General features: G+C 41.3%; 1 protein-coding gene across 1 annotated transcript in view; it reads left to right on the plus strand.

The window, feature by feature from the left end:
• The window catches only part of syne2b (spectrin repeat containing, nuclear envelope 2b), a 104320-nt gene that overhangs the window by 32402 nt on the left and 46120 nt on the right, over nt 1–25798 (plus strand). The window contains 23 exon segments of the mRNA XM_026340149.1: nt 23–149; nt 416–589; nt 776–8845; nt 8847–11142; nt 11851–12941; nt 13855–14091; nt 14478–14633; nt 14806–15047; nt 15571–17638; nt 17979–18313; nt 18759–18903; nt 19074–19274; nt 19351–19610; nt 19913–20072; nt 22380–22535; nt 22641–22781; nt 23033–23209; nt 23541–23678; nt 23862–24047; nt 24178–24291; nt 24498–24650; nt 24750–24860; nt 25051–25188. Of these exon segments, the coding sequence (XP_026195934.1) occupies nt 23–149; nt 416–589; nt 776–8845; nt 8847–11142; nt 11851–12941; nt 13855–14091; nt 14478–14633; nt 14806–15047; nt 15571–17638; nt 17979–18313; nt 18759–18903; nt 19074–19274; nt 19351–19610; nt 19913–20072; nt 22380–22535; nt 22641–22781; nt 23033–23209; nt 23541–23678; nt 23862–24047; nt 24178–24291; nt 24498–24650; nt 24750–24860; nt 25051–25188 (16876 nt within the window).

Here is a 25798-nt window from a genome sequence, read left to right on the forward strand (position 1 = left end):
ATGATTTTAATTATGTTTACAGTCTGAAGTCCAGGCTGAATGAGCATCAGCATACCTGCTCTACAAACACAGCTCGCTATCTGACAGATTGTCTTCAGACCCTGCAGCAATGGAACCGGAGAAAACCAGAGTCCATTTCCTCTGTGCAGGTGGATTTCAATGATAATTCATTTTTCTGTTTGTGTCAGTAAGAGCGTTTTCCCATAATTGCACTTAGATGCATATAAGAGCTGCCTAGATGTTGTAGAGAATATTTTAAAGATGAGGTAGGATTTTGTGTTTGAGTTGTAAAGATTTCAGCTCCATGGAGCAATTATCAGTGCCTTATTTACACTTAATTTAGTTAGAATATTTCACATTCACATAATTGTCACCCCTGCAAACAATTAAACACTTTTTTTCCTCCTGGTGATAGGTGACATTAGAGGATGGTGAAAAGCTGCAGGTCGGCCTGCAGGAGGCGCTTTCTCATCAGGAGTTTCTAACAGATTGTCTGACACCAGATCTGTTTGAGAAACTGGAGAAAGAGGTTTCAGAGACACTCAAAAACTCAGATGCACATAAAGCTTCTCTAAACCGGAGCTTACAGGTATTTCATTGTTTTACAATTTAGAAGTAGTAGTAGTAGAAGTAGTAGTCATATGAACATATTATTTGTATTGTTTAAACTGTTAAAATAAAAGTTTAACCATAGTTTACATTTCTGGAACCATTAGGGAGTTATAGTTACAATAACTTCTTTGTAAATAGTACCATTTTTGTCTTTTGATTCAAGGAAATTGATAAAAGGAGTAAGCAAAGACAACCAGACATTAAGTCTCCTGATGTCCTTCCCGGTAGTCTTGAGGAAACAAACACATCTGTGGTGGCACCACCACGAAAAAAGAAGCGTTCACCTCCTGAGAAAAAATTTAAAGTTGATCTACAACAAAAGGTTCCCTTAACAGAAATGTCTACTGAGAATGAATCTTCAGTTTCAGCTGAAATCATGCAAACTGAGACAGAAACATTAAAGTTTCCCCGTAAATTAACCATGGAAGACACAGGAAGTGGTCTGGAGCAAACAGGAATAACAATAACTGATAAAGAGCAGACTAAGGTGGAGCCTGAAGTGCTTAAAACTCAAGGGTCATCTGGAAATCAGACATCCTTCATTACTAAGGCAGTCAAAGAGCAAGCTAAGACCACCACCAAGCTCAAACTTACCAGTGAAGAGGCAATGAGTCCACAATTGTCCTTACAGAGTACTTATGCAAAACCCCCAGAGATCAAAGACAAAACTCAGGGTCTAATTCCAATCCTAACTTCAGAGGCTATCACAGAAATAGCTGCTGAACTACCTCAGCCTGTACCAGATGAGCAAGAGTCAAACTGTTCTACACGTGTTATAACTACTGAATACTATGTAGAGCTTGAGGAAATGAAGAAAGAAGTAGACAAAGGTATTATTGTGGAAACAAGTAAGCTTTCACCAACCAAAGGAAAGTCTCTGAAATGTTACCCTGAACTTGCCACCAAGGATGTGACAGAGACCATTCAGCAGCTTGTCAGACAGAAGTCTTTAGAGCAACATGAAATAGTTGTTTTGAAAGAAACAAAGCTCATACCAAGTGGTAAAAAGTCAAGAAGTGTTGATGTTTCTGGTGTTCTAGAGCCAGTATCTGTCATTGGTGGGACTGTTGATGTGGAGAGTAAGGAAGCTGTGAAAACACATGAAAGTGGGAAGGTTACTTCACTACCACAGACAGTCATGGGAGCAACTGTAAGTGCTACTGTGGAAAAAGTTAAGCTCTTGCCAACTGCAAGAAAGTCAAAGAGTCAAGACGATTCTCCAGAATATGTTCAAAATGAGGAAAAACAGACCACAGGACAGCCTGACAGTCAAATAACTGCTGCTGCTGTTGTGGAAGAAACTACAACTGTACCAGCCAGGAGGAAGTCAAAGGAAGGTCCTGACAGTCAGAAGCCATCTTCAACTCCAGATGTGATCACAGGAACAAGTGAAAGTGCAGTTGTGGAAACAAGTAAGCTTTCACCAACCAAAAGAAAGTCAAAGGGTCTGAAACGTTCCCCACAACTTGACATTAAGGAGGTGAGATATACCACACAAGAGCCTGTTAAACAGACGTCTTTAGAGCAAGGTGAAAAAATAGTTTTGAAAGAAACAAAGGTCATACCAACCGGCAGGAAGTCAAAAAGTTTTGATGTATCTTCTGTTTTCCAACCTGTGTCTGTCATTGGTGGGACTATTGATGTGGAGAGTAAGGAAGCTGGGAAAGAACTTGAAAATAGGAAACCTTCAAGTAAACAAGAAATCACAGGAGCAACCAAAACCATCATTGAGGAAGAAGATAAGCTTTTGCCAACCACAGATAAGTCAGACAGTCCAGAGGTTTCCCATGATGAGAAAACAAAGGCCACAGAACAGCCTGACAGTCAGATAACTGCTGCTGTTGTTGTGGAAGATACTACAACTGTACCAGCCAGGAGGAAGTCAAAGGAAGGTCCTGACAGTCAGAATCCATCTTCAACTCCAGATGTGATCACAGGAACAAGTGAAAGTGCAGTTGTGGAAACAAGTAAGCTTTCACCAACCAAAAGAAAGTCAAAAGGTCTGAAGCTTTCCCCACAACTTGACATTAAGGAGGTGAGATATACCACACAAGAGCCTGTTAAACAGACGTCTTTAGAGCAAACTGAAACAGCTGTTTTGAAAGAAACAAAGGTCATACCATCCAGCAGGAAGTCAAAAAGTTTTGATGTATCTTCTGTTCTCCAACCTGTGTCTGTCATTGATGGAACTATTGATGTGGAGAGTAAGGAAGCTGGGAAAGAACTTGAAAGTGAGGAGGCTACTTCAATTGCACAGACTGTTGTGGCAACAGTTGAAAGTACTATTATGAAAAAAGATAATCTATTGCAAACTACAACAATATCAAGATGTCCAGAAATGTCTCCTGATGAGAAAACACAGGCCACAGAGAAACCTGACAGTCAGATAACTGCTGCTGCTGTTGTGGAAGAAACTACAACTGTACCAGCCAGGAGGAAGTCAAAGGAAGGTCCTGACAGTCAGAAGCCATCTTCAACTCCAGATGTGATCACAGGAACAAGTGAAAGTGCAGTTGTGGAAACAAGTAAGCTTTCACCAACCAAAAGAAAGTCAAAGGGTCTGAAACGTTCCCCACAACTTGACACTAAGGAGGTGAAAGAGACCATGCAAGAGCCTGTTAAGCAGACGTCTTTAGAGCAAACTGAAACAGCTGTTTTGAAAGAAACAAAGGTCATACCATCCAGCAGGAAGTCAAAAAGTTTTGATGTATCTTCTGTTTTCCAACCTGTGTCTGTCATTGGTGGAACTATTGATGTGGAGAGTAAGGAAGCGGGAAAAGAACCTGAAAATAGGAAACCTTCTTCAAGTGAACAAGAAATCACAGGAGCAACCAAAACCATCATTGAGGAAGAAGATAAGCTTTTGCCAACCACAGATAAGTCAGACAGTCCAGAGGTTTCCCATGATGAGAAAACAAAGGCCACAGAACAGCCTGACAGTCAGATAACTGCTGCTGTTGTTGTAGAAGAAACTACAACTATACCAGCCAGGAGGAAGTCAAAGGAAGGTCCTGACAGTCAGAATCCATCTTCAACTCCAGATGTGATCACAGGAACAAGTGAAAGTGCAGTTGTGGAAACAAGTAAGCTTTCACCAACCAAAAGAAAGTCAAAGGGTCTGAAACTTTCCCCACAACTTGACACTAAGGAGGTGAAAGAGACCACGCAAGAGCCTGTTAAGCAGATGTCTTTAGAGCAAACTGAAACAGCTGTTTTGAAAGAAACAAAGGTCATACCAACCAGCAGGAAGTCAAAAAGTTTTGATGTATCTTCTGTTCTCCAACCTTTGTCTGTCATTGATGGAACTATTGATGTGGAGAGTAAGGAAGCTGGGAAAGAACTTGAAAGTGAGGAGGCTACTTCAATTGCACAGACTGTTGTGGCAACAGTTGAAAGTACTATTATGAAAGAAGATAATCTATTGCAAACTACAACAATATCAAGATGTCCAGAAATGTGTCCTGATGAGAAAACACAGGCCACAGAGAAACCTGACAGTCAGATAACTGCTGCTGCTGTTGTGGAAGAAACTACAACTGTACCAGCCAGGAGGAAGTCAAAGGAAGGTCCTGACAGTCAGAATCCATCTTCAACTCCAGATGTGATCACAGGAACAAGTGAAAGTGCAATTGTGGAAACAAGTAAGCTTTCACCAACCAAAAGAAAGTCAAAGGGTCTGAAGCTTTCCCCACAACTTGACATTAAGGAGGTGAAAGAGACCATGCAAGAGCCTGTTAAGCAGACGTCTTTAGAGCAAGGTGAAAAAATAGTTTTGAAAGAAACAAAGGTCATACCAACCAGCAGGAAGTCAAAAAGTTTTGATGTATCTTCTGTTCTCCAACCTTTGTCTGTCATTGGTGGGACTATTGATGTGGAGAGTAAGGAAGCTGGGAAAGAACTTGAAAGTGAGGAGGCTACTTCAATTGCACAGACTGTTGTGATAACGGTTGAAAGTACTATTATGAAAGAAGATAATCTATTGCAAACTACAACAATATCAAGATGTCCAGAAATGTGTCCTGATGAGAAAGCACAGGCCACAGAGAAACCTGACAGTCAGATAACTGCTGCTGCTGTTGTGGAAGAAACTACAACTGTACCAGCCAGGAGGAAGTCAAAGGAAGGTCCTGACAGTCAGAAGCCATCTTCAACTCCAGATGTGATCACAGGAACAAGTGAAAGTGCAGTTGTGGAAACAAGTAAGCTTTCACCAACCAAAAGAAAGTCAAAGGGTCTGAAGCTTTCCCCACAACTTGACACTAAGGAGGTGAAAGAGACCATGCAAAAGCCTGTTAAGCAGACGTCTTTAGAGCAAACTGAAACAGCTGTTTTGAAAGAAACAAAGGTCATACCAACCAGCAGGAAGTCAAAAAGTTTTGATGTATCTTCTGTTCTCCAACCTGTGTCTGTCATTGGTGGGACTATTGATGTGGAGAGTAAGGAAGCTGGGAAAGAACCTGAAAATAGGAAACCTTCAAGTAAACAAGAAATCACAGGAGCAACCAAAACCATCATTGAGGAAGAAGATAAGCTTTTGCCAACCACAGATAAGTCAGACAGTCCAGAGGTTTCCCATGATGAGAAAACAAAGGCCACAGAACAGCCTGACAGTCAGATAACTGCTGCTGCTGTTGTGGAAGAAACTACAACTGTACCAGCCAGGAGGAAGTCAAAGGAAGGTCCTGACAGTCAGAAGCCATCTTCAACTCCAGATGTGATCACAGGAACAAGTGAAAGTGCAGTTGTGGAAACAAGTAAGCTTTCACCAACCAAAAGAAAGTCAAAAGGTCTGAAGCTTTCCCCACAACTTGACACTAAGGAGGTTACAGATACTATACAAGAGCCTGTTAAACAGACGTCTTTAGAGCAAACTGAAACAGCTGTTTTGAAAGAAACAAAGGTCATACCATCCAGCAGGAAGTCAAAAAGTTTTGATGTATCTGCTGTTCTCCAACCTGTGTCTGTCATTGATGGAACTATTGATGTGGAGAGTAAGGAAGCTAGGAAAGAACTTGAAAGTGAGGAGGATCCTTCAATTGCACAGACTGTTGTGGCAACAGTTGAAAGTACTATTATGAAAGACGATCATCTATTGCAAACTACAACAATATCAAAATGTCCAGAAATGTCTCCTGATGATAAAGCGCAGGCCACAGAGAAGCCTGACAGTCAGATAACTGCTGCTGCTGTTGTTGTTGTGGAAGAAACTACAACTGTACCAGCCAGGAGGACGTCAAAGGAAGGTCCTGACAGTCAGAAGCCATCTTCAACTCCAGATGTGATCACAGGAACAACTGAGAGTACAGTTGTTGAAACGAGTAAGCTTTCACCAACCAAAAGAAAGTCAAAGGGTCTGAAACGTTCCCCACAACTTGACATTAAGGAGGTGAGATATACCACGCAAGAGCCTGTTAAACAGACGTCTTTAGAGCAAACTGAAACAGCTGCTTTGAAAGAAACAAAGGTCATACCAACCAACAGGAAGTCAAAAAGTTTTGATGTATCTTCTGTTCTCCAACCTTTGTCTGTCATTGATGGAACTATTGATGTGGAGAGTAAGGAAGCTGGGAAAGAACTTGAAAGTGAGGAGGCTACTTCAATTGCACAGACTGTTGTGGCAACAGTTGAAAGTACTATTATGAAAGAAGATAATCTATTGCAAACTACAACAATATCAAAATGTCCAGAAATGTCTCCTGATGAGAAAACACAGGCCACAGAGAAACCTGACAGTCAGATAACTGCTGCTGCTGTTGTGGAAGAAACTACAACTGTACCAGCCAGGAGGAAGTCAAAGGAAGGTCCTGACAGTCAGAAGCCATCTTCAACTCCAGATGTGATCACAGGAACAAGTGAAAGTGCAGTTGTGGAAACAAGTAAGCTTTCACCAACCAAAAGAAAGTCAAAGGGTCTGAAGCTTTCCCCACAACTTGACATTAAGGAGGTGAGATATACCACACAAGAGCCTGTTAAACAGACGTCTTTAGAGCAAGGTGAAAAAATAGTTTTGAAAGAAACAAAGGTCATACCAACCAGCAGGAAGTCAAAAAGTTTTGATGTATCTTCTGTTCTCCAACCTTTGTCTGTCATTGATGGAACTATTGATGTGGAGAGTAAGGAAGCTGGGAAAGAACTTGAAAGTGAGGAGGCTACTTCAATTGCACAGACTGTTGTGGCAACGGTTGAAAGTACCATTATGAAAGAAGATAATCTATTGCAAACTACAACAATATCAAAATGTCCAGAAATGTGTCCTGATGAGAAAGCACAGGCCACAGAGAAACCTGACAGTCAGATAACTGCTGCTGCTGTTGTGGAAGAAACTACAACTGTACCAGCCAGGAGGAAGTCAAAGGAAGGTCCTGACAGTCAGAAGCCATCTTCAACTCCAGATGTGATCACAGGAACAAGTGAAAGTGCAATTGTGGAAACAAGTAAGCTTTCACCAACCAAAAGAAAGTCAAAGGGTCTGAAACGTTCCCCACAACTTGACACTAAGGAGGTGAAAGAGACCATGCAAAAGCCTGTTAAGCAGACGTCTTTAGAGCAAACTGAAACAGCTGTTTTGAAAGAAACAAAGGTCATACCAACCAGCAGGAAGTCAAAAAGTTTTGATGTATCTTCTGTTCTCCAACCTGTGTCTGTCATTGGTGGAACTATTGATGTGGAGAGTAAGAAAGCTGGGAAAGAACCTGAAAATAGGAAACCTTCAAGTAAACAAGAAATCACAGGAGCAACCAAAACCATCATTGAGGAAGAAGATAAGCTTTTGCCAACCACAGATAAGTCAGACAGTCCAGAGGTTTCCCATGATGAGAAAACAAAGGCCACAGAACAGCCTGACAGTCAGATAACTGCTGCTGCTTTTGTGGAAGAAACTACAACTATACCAGCCAGGAGGAAGTCAAAGGAAGGTCCTGACAGTCAGAAGCCATCTTCAACTCCAGATGTGATCACAGGAACAAGTGAAAGTGCAGTTGTGGAAACAAGTAAGCTTTCACCAACCAAAAGAAAGTCAAAGGGTCTGAAGCTTTCCCCACAACTTGACACTAAGGAGGTTACAGATACTATACAAGAGCCTGTTAAACAGACGTCTTTAGAGCAAACTGAAACAGCTGTTGAGTATGTCATTGCACCTTCTTCTACTGCCTTGTCTAAACCTATAGAATCAGAGTTACAACGCCATAAAGAAGGAGACCTAGGTACGGTGCCTCACATTTGTGAACCTACTGACAGATCACATGAGGACACCCCAGAGTTTCAGAAGAGGTATCTCGTCCTCAATGTGCCTGACGTTGGAGTCACCCAGACACGTGATAAAAAACCAGTTCAACCTATCTCAGATGTTTTTTCAGTTGATCAACCTTATCAAGCCAAACAAGAATCTGCAGAAATAAGCTCATCTGAGCAAGAACTAATAAAACTAAGTGAATCAATGAGTCAACTGAAGCTCAGGAAAACCACACAGGATAGTACCAAAGAAGAGAAGGAACATGGTGTCCAAAAAGAGCACACTAAAATGTCAACACAAGATTCCCCAGAGAACCTGGTCCAAGATTATATTCAAATGGATGAAACCCACACAATGTCAGAAGTGAATATTTCACAAATGTCTAGCAAGACTGTTACACATAAGTATGAAATTAAAACTTCACCACAAAGAATGGACATGACTATCACTAGTGTACAGCCAGAAAAGGCTGACGTTGAGATGACCAGGGTAGAAGTACAGGACAGCAGTACTGAATTGAGGGGCATTATGACTAAAATTGATTCCACAGAACCAGGCTCTACTATTGTTTCAGCTGTGCAGCCATGGAAAGAAGAAACATTGTTTGCAGAAACAAATTTATCCGAAACTGTTGAGCAGAGCCACACAGTTTCTCAGTTGAAGCATTTTAAAGCTACACACGAAGAACCAGAACTGGTCGAGATAATTAAAGTATCTACACATGATGCACAACAGTCCCCAGAGAACTTGGTTGAAAAGTTTGTGAAAATCCATGTGGTGCCTGAAGTGCAAATTCTGCAAATAGATAAACCAGCCAGCCCTGATGAACATGACAACACATCTGTCACTGCATCAAAGGAGCTAAGGATGCATATTCCAAAGAGCAAAGGAGTACCAGAAAATAAAGATGTAACTACTGTTACTGATGTCAAACCAGAGAAGGCTGAAGGTAAGATAACTACAATAATCAGTGAGAGAAAGTACTACTCAATCTCAAGACAATAGTACTCAAAGGGACACTACTCAATCCACCTCCCCTGCTTCTGAGGTATCCTTACCAAATGAAGCAGGGACAGAAATTCTAGAAATAAGCTTTTCTGAGCAGGATTCAGTGAAACCAAAGCACACTGAGACTCAGATAGAGGTCCTGAAAACCACATATGAAAGGCACATGGTGGTCAAGAAAGATGAAGAGCCTTCTACTTTGTCAACACTTGGCAAGAACACTGTGCCCAGAAGCTTGGATGAAGTACGCACTCTGCAACTAGATATACAGACAAGTCCAGAGGAGCAGAAAAGCACTGGTGTGTTATTGCAGCCATCTGAGACAGAATTGATAGAAATAAGCTTGTATGAGGAAGGCATAGTAAAACCAAGCCAACAAAAAAAGTTAGGGTTTTTGCAAACTACACTAGAAATGCCTACAAATTTCAAAGAACAGGAGGTTCAAGATGATGCACCTAAAGACTTGGATGAAAAAAATGTAGGGATGGAGAAAATTAACATTGAGCGTGAAGTCCGTGTTTTACAATTGGATATACCAATCGGTCAATCCCAGATTGAAAGAGTTTCAGAAGACATAGATAAGACATCGGCTGATGTTCACCCTGCTGAGGAGGCTGTAGTTGAGAAGAGAGTAGAAGTGCAACATAGCACTGAAAGGCTGGCTCACAGTGATTCCACTCAACTCACATCTGTAGCTTTTGCAACGGTACAGCCAAGTGAAGCAAAGACAACATTTGCAGAAATAAGATTAGCTAAGCAATACACTGTTAGGCCAAGTGAAACCGTGATTAAGCTAGGCTTCTTGAAAACTACAGAGGAAGAACCCAAGGAGAGCACAGTACAAGAGCATCCTGAACTCTCTACAAAAGACTTGCACGATGTACCCCAGAGTGTGGAAGGATTGGGTGCCATAGTGGATAAAATCCACAAAGTGTCTGAAGAGTGCATTTTACAACCAGAGGCCAGTATTAAGAAGCATGATATGATGGCTGTTGTGATAGCAGAGGTGCCAATGATTGATGCAGATCAAATGAACATCCAGAGTAAAAAAGATCTAACAAAGGAACACTTGATTCAGTCAGGAAAGACTGCCGTTGGGGTGACCACATCAGAAGTGAAGGTCGAGGATCATAGTCAACGGGAGCAGCATGCTAATGTGTTAACACTTGACATTGATGATCCATTCAAGGTCCATTGTGAAAAGTCTATCAGAATGGAGAAAATCCACAAGCAGCCTAATGTGTGCTCTCTACAAATGGATATACCAATAGGTAAAGTAGATGAGGATGAAAACGTGTCTGTTATAATTTCCAAGGAACCAAGGACAGAAATAGCCCAACAAAGTATAGAGGGTGAAAAGGTGCCAGACAACAAAGTTGAGACTACATCTGATGCTGCCATTAACACAAAAGATGACATAGAGAAAATCAGCACTGAAAGGCAAGATAATGTGGCTCAGAATGACTCCATTCAACCCATATCTGTGACTTTTGCAGCAGTGCAGCCAAGTGAAGCAGAGAAAACGTCCAGAGTAATTAGCTTATCTGAGCAAGACACTGCAAAACAAAGTGAAACAGTGATGAAGATAGGCTTCTTGAAAACCACAGAGAAACAACCCAAAGAGATCAAGGATCATGAAGTACAGGAAGAGCTTTCTGAAGCAAAATACTTGGATGATGCTGCTCCAAGTCTGGATGAAAAGCCTGCTAGGGTGGAGAAGAGCTACACGGGGGCTGAAGTTTGGATTTTACAGCCAGATGCACAGGCCAGAATAAAGGAGCTTGAAATCACATCTCTTGTAAAAGTAGAGGTACCAAGGACTTATGTAGATCAAACAAGTATTCAGTGTGAAGAAGATCCAACAAAGAAACACTTGACCTCCACTGATGTTCATCTAGGAAAGACTGCAGTAGAGGTGAAGTCTGAGGAACATGGCCAAGCAGAGCAGCATGCTGAAGCGCCAACACATGAAAATGATGATCCATTCAAGGTCCTTAGTGAAAAGTCTGTCAGAACGGAGAAAATCCACAAGGAGCCTGATGTTTGTGCTCTGCAAATGGATATATCAACAGGTCACCTGCAAGATGGAAACATCTCTGTTGTGATTGACAAGGAACCAAGGACAGAAATAGTTGAAACACGTCTTGAGGGTGAGAAATTCCCAGTAAACGAAGACCAGGTTACATCTGGCATTCACCACAAGAAGGTTGCTATTAGGACAAAAGTCGATGTGCAACAAATCAGCACTGAAAGGCAAGAGAAAGTGTCTCAGAATGACTCCACTCAACCCATATCTGTGACTTTTGCAGCAGTGCAGCCAAGTGAAGCAGAGAAAACGTCCAGAGTAATTAGCTTATCTGAGCAAGACACTGCAAAACCAAGTGAAACAGTGTTGAAGATAGGCTTCTTGAAAACCACAGAGAAACAACCCAAAGACATCAAGGATCATGAAGTACAGGAAGCGGTTTCTAAAGCAAAAGACTTGGATGATGCTGCTCCAAGTCTGGATGAAAAGTCTGCTATGGTGGACAAGAGCTACACAGGGGCTGAAGTGTGTGAACTAGATCCAAAAAAGCAACACTTGACCTCCACTGATGTTCACCTAGTAAAGGCTGCAGTAGAGGTGAAGTCTGAGGAACATGGCCAAGCAGAGCAGCATGCTGAAGCGCCAACACAGGAAATTGATGATCCATTCAAGGTCCTTAGTGAAAAGTCTGTCAGAACGGAGAAAATCCACAAGGAGCCTGATGTTTGTGCTCTGCAAATGGATATATCAACAGGTCACCTGCAAGATGGAAACATCTCTGTTGTGATTGACAAGGAACCAAGGACAGAAATAGTTGAAACACGTCTTGAGGGTGAGAAATTCCCAGTAAACGAAGACCAGGTTACATCTGGCATTCACCACAAGAAGGTTGCTATTAGGACAAAAGTCGATGTGCAACAAATCAGCACTGAAAGGCAAGAGAAAGTGTCTCAGAATGACTCCACTCAACCCATATCTGTGACTTTTGCAGCAGTGCAGCCAAGTGAAGCAGAGATGAAGATAGGCTTCTTGGAAACTACAGAGGAACAACCCAAAGAGATCAAGGATCATGAAGTACAGGAAGAGGTTTCTAAAGCAAAAGACTTGGATGATGCTGCCCCAAGTCTGGATGAAAAGTCTGCTATGGTGGACAAGAGCTACACAGGGGCTGAAGTTTGGATTTTACAGCCAGATGCACAGGCCAGAATAAAGGAGCATGAAATCACATCCCTTGTAAAAGTAGAGGTACCAAGGACTCATGTAGATCAAACAAGTATTCAGTGTGAAAAAGATCCAACAAAGAAACACTTGACTTCCCCTGATGTTCAACCAGTAGAAGTTAAGTCTAAGGAGTGCAAGCAACGTCAAGCAGAGCAGCATGCTAAAGTGCTAACTCATGAAATTGATGAGTCATTCAAGTCTGTCGGAATGGAGAAAATCATCAAGGAGCCTGATGTTTGTGCTCTGCAGATGGATATATCAACAGGTCAACTGCAAGATGGAAACATCTCTGTTGTGATTGACAAGGAACCAAGGACAGAAATAGTTGAAACACGTCTTGAGGATGAGAAAAACAAACATGAGGCCACAGCTAATGTTCAGTGTGCGAAAGCTGCCATTACAGGAGTTGAAGTGCAACAAACCAGGCCCAAAAAGCAAGAAAATGTGTCTCAGACTGATTCCCCTCAACCTGTGTCTGCTGTCTTTTCAGGAATGCAGACATATCAGGCAAAGGCAGAACTTGCACAAATAAGCTTATCTGAACGCGACAGGGTTAAACCAAGCCAAACTGATACTCAGCTAGAACCCTTCACAACCACACAGGAACGACCGGAACAGGTCAAGGATCCCGGTGTGCAACCAAAATATGTTGAGGTGTTGACACAGGAGATGCAGGATGTACCCAAGAGTCAGGAAGCTGTTAAAGAGGGCGAATTCCACATGAGCATATGTGAATACACACCAGTCACAACAAAGAAGGAACAAAGGACAGAATCTGTTCCACTACCAACAGCTACAGCAGCCTCCACAAGTATAGTGAGACTTCAAGGCTTTGATTTGCCACGGGTAAGACATGCAGAGATTTTTTTTTTTTTAACATTGTGTTTATTGAATATTGATTCCACATATAACATTAACATGTAACACTACACATTGCATCTTATTTTCTTTATTTAATTCTTTACCACTTCTTTCACTTAAAGAACATACAACAAAATGTAAACAACACATATTCCATACAAAACAAACAAACAAAAAAGGTGTCTTCAACACAGTTTTCACGTATAAACGTACCCCCTACCGCTTTGGTTCTTAAGTGTTGCCAGCTCCCCCATATTTGACAAATATCTTCATACTCCTCCACTTTGTCTTTTAATATCTATGATATTTTTTCCATTGTCATACACTGTACCATATTCTGAATCCATATATTGGTGCATCAGGTACGTTGACCTTTTTGCCTGCAGTATGGCAAAGTCTATGAATTTGTGATCATTGGTGTTTAAACTGATGTGTGTTGGAAACAGGTTTAACGGTATGACCTCAGGGTCTACTGGGATATTCACAGACACAATGTTTCTAATTAATTTAATCACTTCCCTCTAGAGTTTCTTAATCTCATCACGTTCCCCATCACAATGTATTAACATACCTTGAACTTCACCACATTTAAAGCATGTATTAAAGATTTTTGTCTGCTCCCCTTTGGTCAACAACAGCCTGGCAGTGTAGATGATGCGATGTTTAAAAAGTCCCTTGTCGCAGAGTCTCTTTCTTATGCCATCGTATTGTCTCTGTTGTTTATAGATGTCAGTTGGTAGGTCTGGGAGAAATTGTTTTCTATTATTTTTGCACATCATCTCTGTCTTCACTCTCGCAGCTTTAGTTTGCTCTGTCTTTCTAGTTCAGGCATTTCCCTATAAATGTTGTATTTAAGAATCTCGCTTGCATTAATACTGGTGTTCTGTGTCCACAAAAGGAGGGGGCATATGATGCTGAAAAGATACCGCTATCACTGCTGCTGGCTCAAAAATCTCCAACTGATGTTATCCCGGGTGAAGCAACTCAGGTGGAAGGAGTGCCCAGTCATGAAATAAAAGCAGAAGCAGAGGATGTGATGACTGAGGAGCTACTTCTTGAAGCAGCAGAGAGCTACAGCATTTTCACAGAAATACAGCAACTCGCAGGGACAGGACCCAACACTGAACTCATTGAGGTAGCATGATTGGTTTCTGTAATAGTAGCATACCTTTTAATGCCCACACTAGCAGTTGCCAGTTGGAAATTGTCACATCTACACATTCTTTAAGTGGGAGGAATGCAGCGGTGATGAGTGTGAAATAGTTCACAGTCTGGGTATTACCCGTTGCTTTTTCGTGTATTCAAACTATTACGAATTGAAGTTCCAAAATGATGGTCGTAGTTATAATTCACTACTAAAATTTAGCACTTTGTTCTTGAAAACAATCACGTGTAACAAAACATTTAGTTTTTATTATATAGAGGCTCCTAAAACAACTAAAGGTTGGCCCTTGTCAAAACCTATTTTGGTCCTCAATCTGAATTTTGTGACTTCAGATCCTTTTGTCTCTGTGTCTCAAGGGTAAACCACTGGAGGATGCTCCAGAGGATCTGATTTCCTCCAACAGTGATCTGGATAATTGTCTAAACAGGCTTATATCTAAAGTTCATAGCTGCAAGTACCACCCAGCTGAGCTCAGCCCAGCAGCCATGACCCAGCAGGTGGAAGAGGCTCAGGTCAGTGTCTGACAGCCTGCATGAATTAGTAGAGAAATAAACTGTGATAAATAACTGTGCAACTGTCTCTTATGATTCTGACTTTGTTAATAAACAACGTGACATGAAAATATTTGTATTAAAAATAAAGGCTTTGTATAATTGCCAAAGTTTACTTATTTCCTGAGTACAGCAGTGCAGAGAGACTGCCCTGGCCCAGGTGTCATTGCTCTCCCAACTGAGAGGAGCTGATGCTGGCGAGAGAGACTCTTTGGAGCATGCGGAAAACCATTGGAGAGCTGCTGCTCAAGATGTAACAACCGTCATTCAGAGCAAACAGGCCCAACTGCAGCTGGTGACTGATTACTGCACACAGTTCCAAACAGCCAAGACCGCAATGGAGGGGCACACAGCACAATTAGATGCTTTGAAAATGTGAGTTGTCAGTGGCTTTCTTTAGGTGGCTGGTTAAGGAGCTATACAGTATTGTATAACAAAAAAAAAATCAAAATTTAAAGTCTGTCTGCTCATCGTTCATTTAACTTATTTAACAAATTTTTCTGTACATTAAACATATTTTCATTCTTAAAACCTTGACCCCTATTCTTTTAAAACAGTATCTGTTATGATTACATTGATCATTGCCACTTTTTAGAGGGTCTTTTAATGTGTACTATTTTTTCCTTTTTGAAAAGTGAATGTCATCATCATCATCATTATTATAATTAACATAAGAGCTACTACTAATAAAATCTGTTTGTATGTTTTCAGGCGGAATAAGAAATAACTTAGTGCTTAAGGGATAAGGCCAGGAGAACATGACTTTTGAAGCATCTTAAATAGTTGGATTGAATGTAATGTAAATTAGTGTGTGAAGAATCATGGATTGTGTGTCACAATACTGTACCTGTATCTTATATAACATGTTGAAACCACCCAAATGGGTTTTTTCTTTAAGGTCCCCAGTGCAGAGCAGTGTCAAGGAGGCAGAGCAAATCTGCTCCTTACAGAGAAGTATAGAGGAGAAGAAAACAGTTCTCGAGGACTTGCTTGTGGCGTATACTAAGCTCTCCCCAAATCTCAGCCGGTCTGAGCGAGCAACTGCACAGACTGAGATAAAGAACCTACAAGAGAAGTGGAGAGGCCTGGAAAAAATTGTGGAGAGGACCTTTCATCACACAAATGTCTACTCTTACGCAGCCAGGAGCCTTCTGTCAGAGATATTAGGTCTACAAGAAAACTTGGAAACAATTGTCAAAAACCTTGAAGCCAAGTCTCCTTCAGTTACACAGTGGAATTGCAAGAAAGCGCAGCAGCTAATGGAGGCAAATGCTGAGGTTAAAGCTGCCCAGCAGAAATACCTCTATCTGCAACAGCTTTCAGAGCCATTGGTCCTCTGCCCAAAGTGGGAGAAGGAAACAAAAGATATACAACAGAGGCTACAAGTAGTCAAAGACAAAATTAGCTACACAGAGAAACTAGTGTCCTCCCAAATCCAAATCAGCAGCAACCCTATCATGGAGAAAATTATTTCAGTAATGAGGGATGGCCTTACCTGGGCTAAGCAGGCAGAGACTGAAATTGAGGGCAGGAAGAAGAGGGTGGCTCTCCTTCCAGAAGAGGTTCACCGGCAACTCAGAGATCTGAAGAAGCTGCAGTCTGATGTGATGACTAAACAGGGTCAACTGGAGGTACTAGTGGAAGAGGTGAGGGAGCTGCTTCCACAGCTGGACCACGCTGAAGAGGTGCCCATGGTGCAGTCCTCTCTCAAATCCCTTGAAGAACTGTCAAAGTCCACCACTGAGAAGCTGGCGAATGCTGTGAGAGATACAGAGTCAGGACTGCAGACCAGAGAAAAGCTGTCAGAGCAAATTGCTGATCTTGACTCCTGGATTGTTGCCCATCTGCACAGAGAGGCTTCCAGGAGTGCAGACGTTGAGCTCAGGAGCCCAGCTGAACTTGATCGCAGAGCTCGTCAGATCCAAGAGACCCTGGCTGAGGCTGAGAAGCATGCTGCTGTCTGTGAGGCTCTTTTAATAAAGAGTAAAGACATTTCATCTGAGCTCAGCTTCACAGAGAACTGTCAGCTTTTTGAAAAGCTTACAAACCTTCAGGAGGACATTCAAGCTATAAGTAGCTATGAGAAGGCTAACAAAACAGAACTGGACGAACTCATCCAGATTGTAGATGCAAGTAAGAAAAATCTGGACACCACTGAAAAAGTCTTGAGGCAGATGTTAGTGGATGTTAACAAACACAAGTTCCCTATCACAAGAGCGTCTCTGCAAACGTTGGACCCTTTCAAACACATGATTGTGGAGCACAAGTCCCAGGTTGACACTTTGCAGCCATGGATTCCACAGGAAAAGACAAGAGGGTTGCGCTCAGTCATTTCTGAACTTCACAGGAAAATGGCTGCCCTGGAAAGAAAAGCCTGTGACCATGAAAGGTACCTGAACATGAAACAGTGTGTGGAGGATCTCAGGGAGAAAGTTCAAGAACAGGTCCATCAGACTAAAGGTGACGGTATGGAGCTGGAGCAGAAGTACAAAGTCTGTCAGACGCTCCTCGTCCAGTTTCCACTGATCAAGCATTTGTGTGAAGAGGCTCGATCCAAACTTAAGAAAATCTCTGCTGATCTCTACCCTTCACAGCTGGCAGCAGAGCAGCAGAGGCTTAAACAAAATGAGGAGAGCCTCAACACCTGGGAGATAACGCTCTACAACAACCTCAGCATCATCGAGTGGAACCTACTGAAGGAACTTGACCTTGAATCAGAGAAGAAAGCCACTCTGGTCTTCCTCTGGAAGACACAGAAAAAGCTTCAGAAATTCACTGTTATGGAGCCAAATGAAATGGTAATCAATAAAGAATATCAGGAAATCATGCTTTTGAAAAAGACTGTAGAATCAAGACTGAGAGCACTTGATATTCTAGAGCAAAATAAGGGAAACAAAAAAGGAAGTCAATCTCAAGATCTGATGCGCGTGAAGAATGCAGTCCTCAGTCACTGTGACTCACAAATGGTAAGTTGTATTGTTCTTTGTTTTATAGGCACTGTAAGATGAGACAATTTCAGAGAAGCATGTGAAAGTTTACTATATCATTCTTTATCTGAAAGTTCAATCTGGGGACAATCCCCCATTTTACCTAAATTACTCATTTGGAAGGTAACCTATGCAGATTGTCTGTTGTTTTTTTATACTCTGTAATAGTCCATGCTTCAACTTTGGATCATATTATGTTTAGTATAGCTTTATAGTATAAATACTCTAATAAATTAAGTAGACTCAAACCGGAAAATGGCATGCTTGACATTTACTGTGATTATACTGTGTAGATATAATTGTGTTTCTTATTCTCTAGGAGAACATGCTTCAGGCCAGGGCCTCTTTAAGAGACTACACCTGTAAAGTTAAGAAAGCAGTACAGTTCTTGAGGGACGTCGAAGTCTCTCTGCTGCCACTGCAGGGCTCTGCCGGGCTCTGCTCTGAACGGCTGGAAAAGACCCAGCAATCTTTGGCTGCACTCCAGCAGGAGTTTCAGACTCACGTGGAGCAGCTTCAGAGCCAGGTTGCTCTGCATTCCTACCTGTCTCCCCAAAAGGTGGAGCAGCTCCAGGAGAATATTCTAAGCCAGCTCCTGGTCCGGATGTCTACTCTCCAGGCAACAGGCCACACCCAACTGGAGTGTCTCAGCAGGTACTAGGCACAATAAAGCCTGATTCCTTGAACTTATAGAAGTGTTCATGTGCAAAGAGAAAGCTAAAGTTGATGGTCTGCTTAAAATGGATTTGGTTCCAAACAGCATTCAACCATCACCGACTGCTCAGTATACTAATAAATTAATATTTTAACCACATGTATATTTTAAGAGTTAAACACACACTGAGACTTGTAAAGGAAGAATAAAACAATAATAATTAATTAATAGTATAGCACATTTATTTAGCATTGTATTAATGACATACACAAAAATTATAAATAGTGGAAAATTCACTTAAATTAAAAACATTTATTATAAAATATTTATTGCCTGGTTAAAATATGATAATCATTAGACTAAATGAACATTCTGTGCATTCAGATTTCTTTGTGCATGTGAGTAGAACCAGGTGTTTCTTTCTAATGGATTTCTGTTATTCAGGTGTGCAGAACATCACATAAATTACATCAGGTGCCAAGAAGAAATCCTCCAGAGTGTGAAGAGCGCAGAGAACAGCCTTCTACTTATTATTTCTCAAAAAGTCACCTGTCTTGCTGACTGCACTGAGCAGGAGGCAAAGCTCAGAGTACGTAACAGACTGCTATAATAGAAGATTAACCATTCCTCATTTTTCCAAACAAATGTTATATCTAAAAATAAGAAATATAATATTATAGGAAACTTCATTGATAATCTCACCAACAAATTCTTCAATTATATAAATTGTAAATTTGTCTGATTTGATCCTATTTCCAGGGTCTTTCTGAGGAGCTAAAGACCCTGCTGAAGCATCTGGAGGAGCTGAAAGAGTGGTGCCCTGAGCAGAGCTGTCGGGGAAGTAGGGAGGCTGCTGTGACTGCTGTCTGGAAACGTGTCTCAAGACTACAGCTGTGCACACGTGAGCTGAGTATCCGCAGTAAACAGAGGATCACAGAGTGGAGAGATATCACCAACAGTGTAAGTAATAATACATTACTCGATTTTAAAAATATAATACTACAATATTTCAAAAGTATGCATTTCCTTCTGTCAGGTGGAGAAAGCCTGTGATGTACTAGAGCAGGTGGAGGCAGAGCTTCCCGATGACTCGTATACAAAGGTTTCCACTGATGCACTCCATGACCTGTTGCAGTCCTGGGAACAGTACCAGGACAGACTGGACTGCGAACATCGATCACTGTCTGCACTGGAACTGCGTACTGCCAGGCTGTTGGGTGTTCCAGCCCACCTGGAACATGCTCCTTCTACTCCTCTCTGTCAGCAGCTGCAGGCGATGCAGGCCCGATACTCTGGGTAAGATGTTGTTTGATGTGCACTGCCTAACTTTTAGTGTTAAATTGAATTTTCTAAATCTCCTTTCGGATTCTTATGAAATAAAAGCAGGTAGTTAAATGGCCCACGCACGATAAACTTCAGTTATGGTTACACATTTCTGAAATTTAAAGAGTACTTGCTTTTCCCACAGATTTTCCAATACACTCCTTTAAAATCTATATTGAGAAGATTTTTTAAAAGTTCTAAGGCAGCTGGCATCTTTACAGGCCTATGAAACATTGCATAGTTTCCTGGATGTATGTATTTTTCTTCTTCCACAGTTTGAAAAAGAGGAGCAGAGAGGGTTTGGAGGCGGCCAGGCTAGAGCTGGAGGAGAGAGAAAAAGTTTGGGAGGAGCTGCAGGGCGTCCAGGTTTGGCTGGAAGCTACAGATAGTCTCCTGTCAGAAATGGAGCAGAGCAACAGCGCACAGGAGCTTCTGGTGGGACATCACTCAACTTAATTTAGTTTTCATCATGGCTACATCACACCTAAAGATGGGGATTTTTTTAATTGTGTTTATAGCAAAGCAGTGGTGTGTTTTAGGTGTATCCTTGCTCAGTGTTGTATCATATATTAACAAATGCCCCGACTGTTGACATGTGTAGATATACTTTTCCAAACTGTCACTTCACCATTCAGCACATTTACAACATGAAAAATACCACATTAGAAAGACACAACAACTTGGGCTCACAAGCTGAGACAGATTGTATTGGACACAATTATTTTATGTGTCAGTGACTGAAATACCACTTACAGATGTATCTCAAACCACAAGATATCAAAGAATCCCATTTTCAAAGTGTGCTTTTGAATTAGATAGAGAATAAATGCGATGAGTCCATCCACCAATGCACATAATTCATTATAGGAGGCGTAAGAATTTCTCATTATGTAAGTGGCTCTGTGGGGCTTGAGTATGAGTTCCTGTCTCTCTCTTGGCCATCGGAGTATAAATAATAGGTTTTTAAGGAGGACAGTTTTATCAACTGAACTGTAAACACAATTTAGCATTTATGCTAACTGTAACATCATGGCCCATTGCTATTTTTATGAACAGCACATGAAACACCCATAAAGAGTGACAGCGAAGAAATACTGGAAGAAAATCTGTTAATATGAGTTTTCTTAGTTCACAAGCCTCCTGGGGTTAAGGAGTTGAAATTGTAATTGAATGTAGACAGAGAAAGGTCCTTAACTGTGGTACTGATAAATATGAAACATCTGAGTTCAACCGTTGACTTGGCCTCAGGCCCGGACGCTGTTTGGTCTTTGCTTCTGTCAACCCACCAGCCTAGAGAATCAGTCTTTGTCCTGAACCTGAGCAGCAGCCAACTTCCCATCCACTCCAGTTTGCTCTCCTCACACACACACACATGTTGGGTTTACTGTAGCTGTGAGGACTGTCACTGTCACAACATCTTCCTTATCATAAACCTGAACTCAACCCTCACTGACCCCAAACTTTATCTAACCTAACCTTATTCTAACCTGAACCCTAAAACCAGCTCTTAACCCTCAACACCTTTTTGAAATGAATCCAAATTTTATCTAAATAGGCACAGGACGTGCCCCCCCCCCCACACACACACACACAGACACACACACAGCCTTTCCCCGTGGAGAGGGTCTGTGTTGATGAAAGACCTGAACAGCCCCTCCAACGCTCCCCGTCTCACCCCCATCACTCACCAACCCTCCTCTTATACCAGACACCTTTTGTTCACTGTTGTAAGTGGATCTTCCAGGTGGCCTTTGTAGCCAAGTCATTTTCATGGACACACACACACGGAGACCTCTGCTTCTGTACTTGTGAGGACCCTCACTTAGTTAACACGTAACCTCAATGTAACCTTAACATTATAGCCAGGTCTTAACCTCGAATAGTAATTTAAGAAGTTAGGACCAAACAGAATGTCCTTAGTTCATTAAGACCTTCCTACAATCTCCTTACGTAATTAAAATCATTCCAATATGTTCTCCCTATTCTGTTGTGCAGACTTTCCTAAGAGTCCCCATCTTTTCTAAAATGCCCCAACTTTTCCTGAAACATGCAGAATTTACCTCTTCTCTTTTATAAAATGTGTACACTCACACACATTACAGTCACTATGCAAAGAAAGTGTCTCCACGTAGCCGCTCTTCCTCCCTTCCTTTGTATCTCTCTTTCTCACTCACTCACACACCCAAACGCTCAGTTTTCTCGTTGTGATAACAACATACATCCCGCTACAGCAGAGCATCGGACCATTTTCAGATTCAGGTAGTGTTCTCTGTTTTTTCTCTGTTTTGCTGATTTTCTTTTTTAATGTTGGCTGGTACTAAAAGAATCTTTTAGAAGGGAAAGGGGTTCATTTTAAGTATTGTAGAACTGAAGACGTAGATTCTTTTTGATGAAAGCAGCGTAGTAGAGACAGCTTAAAAAAAGTACTTGGAGCTTGTAAGCAGTTTATTCACTGAGAAACTGATCAGTGTCGGTGTCTTTTTGTTTTTAAATACTATAGGATTTCCACTACGTAACTGAAACAAGATGAACAACATGATAATTACATACATGACAAAAATGGTGTTGATGTTGCAGCTTCTGAAATCTGCAAATATTTAGTGAACAAGGTTTTTTTTCAAGAGGCGGTAGATTAGCTGCACTTAACAATAAAACATCACATAAAAAAATCACTTAATATTAAGCTTATTACTGCTAAGCTTATTTTACATTGATTTAAAATTCTTTTGTTTCTGGTTTCAGGAGATCCACAGCCAGCTTTATACCCAGAAGGCCTTGCTGCAGCGCATCATGGAAAGCCTGAAAGTGAAGTATTCTGACATGTACACACTGGTCCCAGTTGAGATAGAAGGCCTCCTGCAGGAAGTCACACAGTCCATGAAGCAAGTGGAAGTGAAGGTAGAAACTAATAGCAGAGATAAACTCTAACATATGCTCCCTAGTAAAAATCTGTTTCCTGCTGTAGTTACAGTGTGTATGGTTTTCTCTTGATTGGTCTGTCAGGTGGGAGAGGCAGTGGAGAGGAGTGGTCCTGTCCACAGGCTGGGGGCAAAGCTGTCTGAGATCCAAGCTGGCCTGAGGTCGGTTCAGAAGAGACTGGAACAAAGAAGCCCCACTGTGATTGAAGCAAAGATCACTCAGAAGGTGGGTAGTGACAGAGAGAAGTTTGTGATCTGTGAGTACAGAAAACTCAAGGAATTACTAACAGTTCATAATTGGTGGAGCTAAATTTCATTTTTAGGGAATGCACTGATTCAACAGGACTGTGAATTTGAATCCTCTTTGAAAAAGTCCCAACGTTTATGGAAATAGGGTTTGTGTTCGTGTGAGAATTGGGATTTCTACCGTTTCTAAATTCATGTTTTATTTGTTCTTCCCATATGCTCTGTGCTCAGCGTGTATGGGATGAGCTGGATGTGTGGCACTCCTGTCTGGCAGCTCTGGAGGTGGACATGCAGGACTTAGAGAAGCCTGAGGACACACTGATCCTCACAGAGAAACTGGTGGAGGTCCAGCAGTTTTACTCCCAGCTGGCCAAACAGGCCGAGCAGAGGACCACCCTCATCAGCAAGGTCAGAACAACCATCTGCGCACCTTTTTAGAAACTACCAGTGTTAAATCTTACCTTTATAATGACCTGTGTATGATTTCTGTCTTAATTAGGTGGTTATGTGTCTAGATAGGCGTCAAGCAAAGAGGAAATAATGTCTGAATTTAAAACCACCCAGCCTGTGCATTTAGTCAATATTTATGCTCATTTTCCTTCATAGCTGATTAATATAGAAGTTGCTTGTCAGCACTTGTAACTTTTGAAATTAACTCAAGGAACCTTTTGAGTGTTAGTCAGGTTTTACAAAGGTCAGTAGATGTGCATCAATAAATATAGTTTGTGTTGCTGCTCAGATTCATACGTGGCTTCAGGAGCATCGGGAGATGATCAACAGCTCTAAGAGTTGGATGGCTGATGCTCAGTCATGGCTCGCTGCCCCCTACACCTACACCACTGCAAAGTGTCTCAGCAGTCACGTTCACGCTTTGCAGGTCAGTACACTAAACTGTGATGTGTGCTTGCTAGACTATCCAGTAATCTACCTTAGTGTAATATCCTATTCATTTCTAGAAATTTGCATACGTATTATTTATTATATTCTGCAGGAAAACATATATTGACATTGTGGAAAATGAGGGGAAAAAATAAATCATCATGTCCACCTTTTGTTGCAGATGGTGTTGAATGATTCAGCCCAGATCCGAACCACTCTGCAGGACTTCAGTTCAGTCCTACAGGAAATGTCACAAGTATGTGATATCACGACTCTCCAGGAACAACTGGTCGAAGCTGATCGCCAAGTGGCCGAAGTGCAAGACAGCTTCACTGCTCCTCTGTCTCAACTAGAACATGCTGCTGCTGTGAGTCTCAGATTTTATTCTTTCCTCTTCTACAGATGTTATTTATCATGTCTATGTTTGCTTACTCAGATGTGTTGTTTGTCCCTCTGCTCATATACTCTTCCGTTAAATATGATTTGTTAAATTCTAGGAAGTGGAAGCTATTGAGAGTGAAGTCAGACGTATGGAGAATCAAGTGGCTGAGATCAAGACTTTATTATCCTCTCCTGAGACTTTCCCCAGCCCCAGAGAGGAAGGTCTTAAGGTGAGACCATGAAAAGAAAGCGTTTAATGTCATCAGTATTTATCAACACATAGTGATTGTCTCTATAAGAAAATACATTAAATTTATATGTTTATAAGTTACTGCACGTTTTATTGACCCAAACTACAAAAATATACAAATCTGAGTCCACTTCGTAAGCCAGAAATACAGAAAACCAATGTATCTAAATGCTTTTATGTTTACAGCCGATTGAGCAAAGGATTCAGTCCATGAGAAGAACAGTGGCTGAAATCCAGAAGTGTAAACCAGGCCTTTGTCTGCCAGAGAAAGCTGAGGAGACTCTGACCGTCTTTACCGTAGTGGACCAGCTTCAGACTCTGCTGCTGGAATTGGAGAAGGTCTGTCAGCCAACCAGTCATTTATTTTGTCAGTCCAATCGCCCCTAGTTTATTATAGACATGGCCCTGACAAAACCTTTTACTTTACTCTTTATGTAGAAGGTCCCTGCTCTCTTCATCCAGCAGCCTCCAACTCCAATCCAAGCCAAAGCTCTGTCAGCCCAGCAGACAACCTCTCAGCCTCAGCTCCTGACATCCACTTCAGAGGAGGTGAGTTTGTTTCAATGTGCAGACTGTATGTTGTGCTGTGTTTTTGACGAGACATATCACTTAGGCATTGTTTTATAACTATTGCTGAGATGATGTACATCCCCCAGAGTCACCAATGTCACTATATTAAAACTATAAAAGTAATAAACTGTAAAGTACAAATAAAAGAAAACTTTGTGCTGTCTCCTAGAAGGAGGATACAGAGCAGGGCCGAATCACAATTGTCCATATGGAGGAGGATATACTAAAGAGATCTGGAGCCTCTCTGCTTACGGTGGAGCAGTCCTCACCTGAACTAAGACAGTCCTGGACACCTGACAGCACTCAGGTAAGGAAGCCCCTGGCTTACCTAACCATCCTTCTCTCTATTCTTACTGAAGGATTTTAACAATAACAGCTAAACGGGTGTGTGTCTTTATATGTATATAATCACCAATGATGTCCCACCAAATTATTTTCGATCATAAAACACACATGAAATACTCACCCTTGAGTCTTGAAATAAAGTGTAGTAAAGTGTAGAGTAGCTGATACTAACATGCATGCTTACCCACCGTTACATGTGTCATTAACTAAATATTTGTAATACTGTAAAGATGTTCTTTGTGTTTCCTGCATGCTTGATACTACTAATTTTTTAACCGGACATATGTTTTGATTGTTCAAAGTGCAGATACTGGGACATGAGGCTAAAGCTTATTATCAGCAACATATTTTCACATCAAAAACTTACATGTTGACGTCCAACTAGATTCATCATGAAGACATGTTGAGTTTAACTATTAAAAATAATATTTTAAATTGGAGTAGGTCTATAGCTACAAATTTGTATTAAGATGTTTAGAATATTTTAATCATATACATATTACACTATTAGTATTATTACTTATTATATATTATAATTGCATTTAACAACATTTTACAATTTTGCCAAGTTT

Source organism: Anabas testudineus, chromosome 22 (genome assembly GCF_900324465.2).
Source record: "Anabas testudineus chromosome 22, fAnaTes1.2, whole genome shotgun sequence".
Classification (NCBI taxonomy): domain Eukaryota; kingdom Metazoa; phylum Chordata; class Actinopteri; order Anabantiformes; family Anabantidae; genus Anabas; species Anabas testudineus.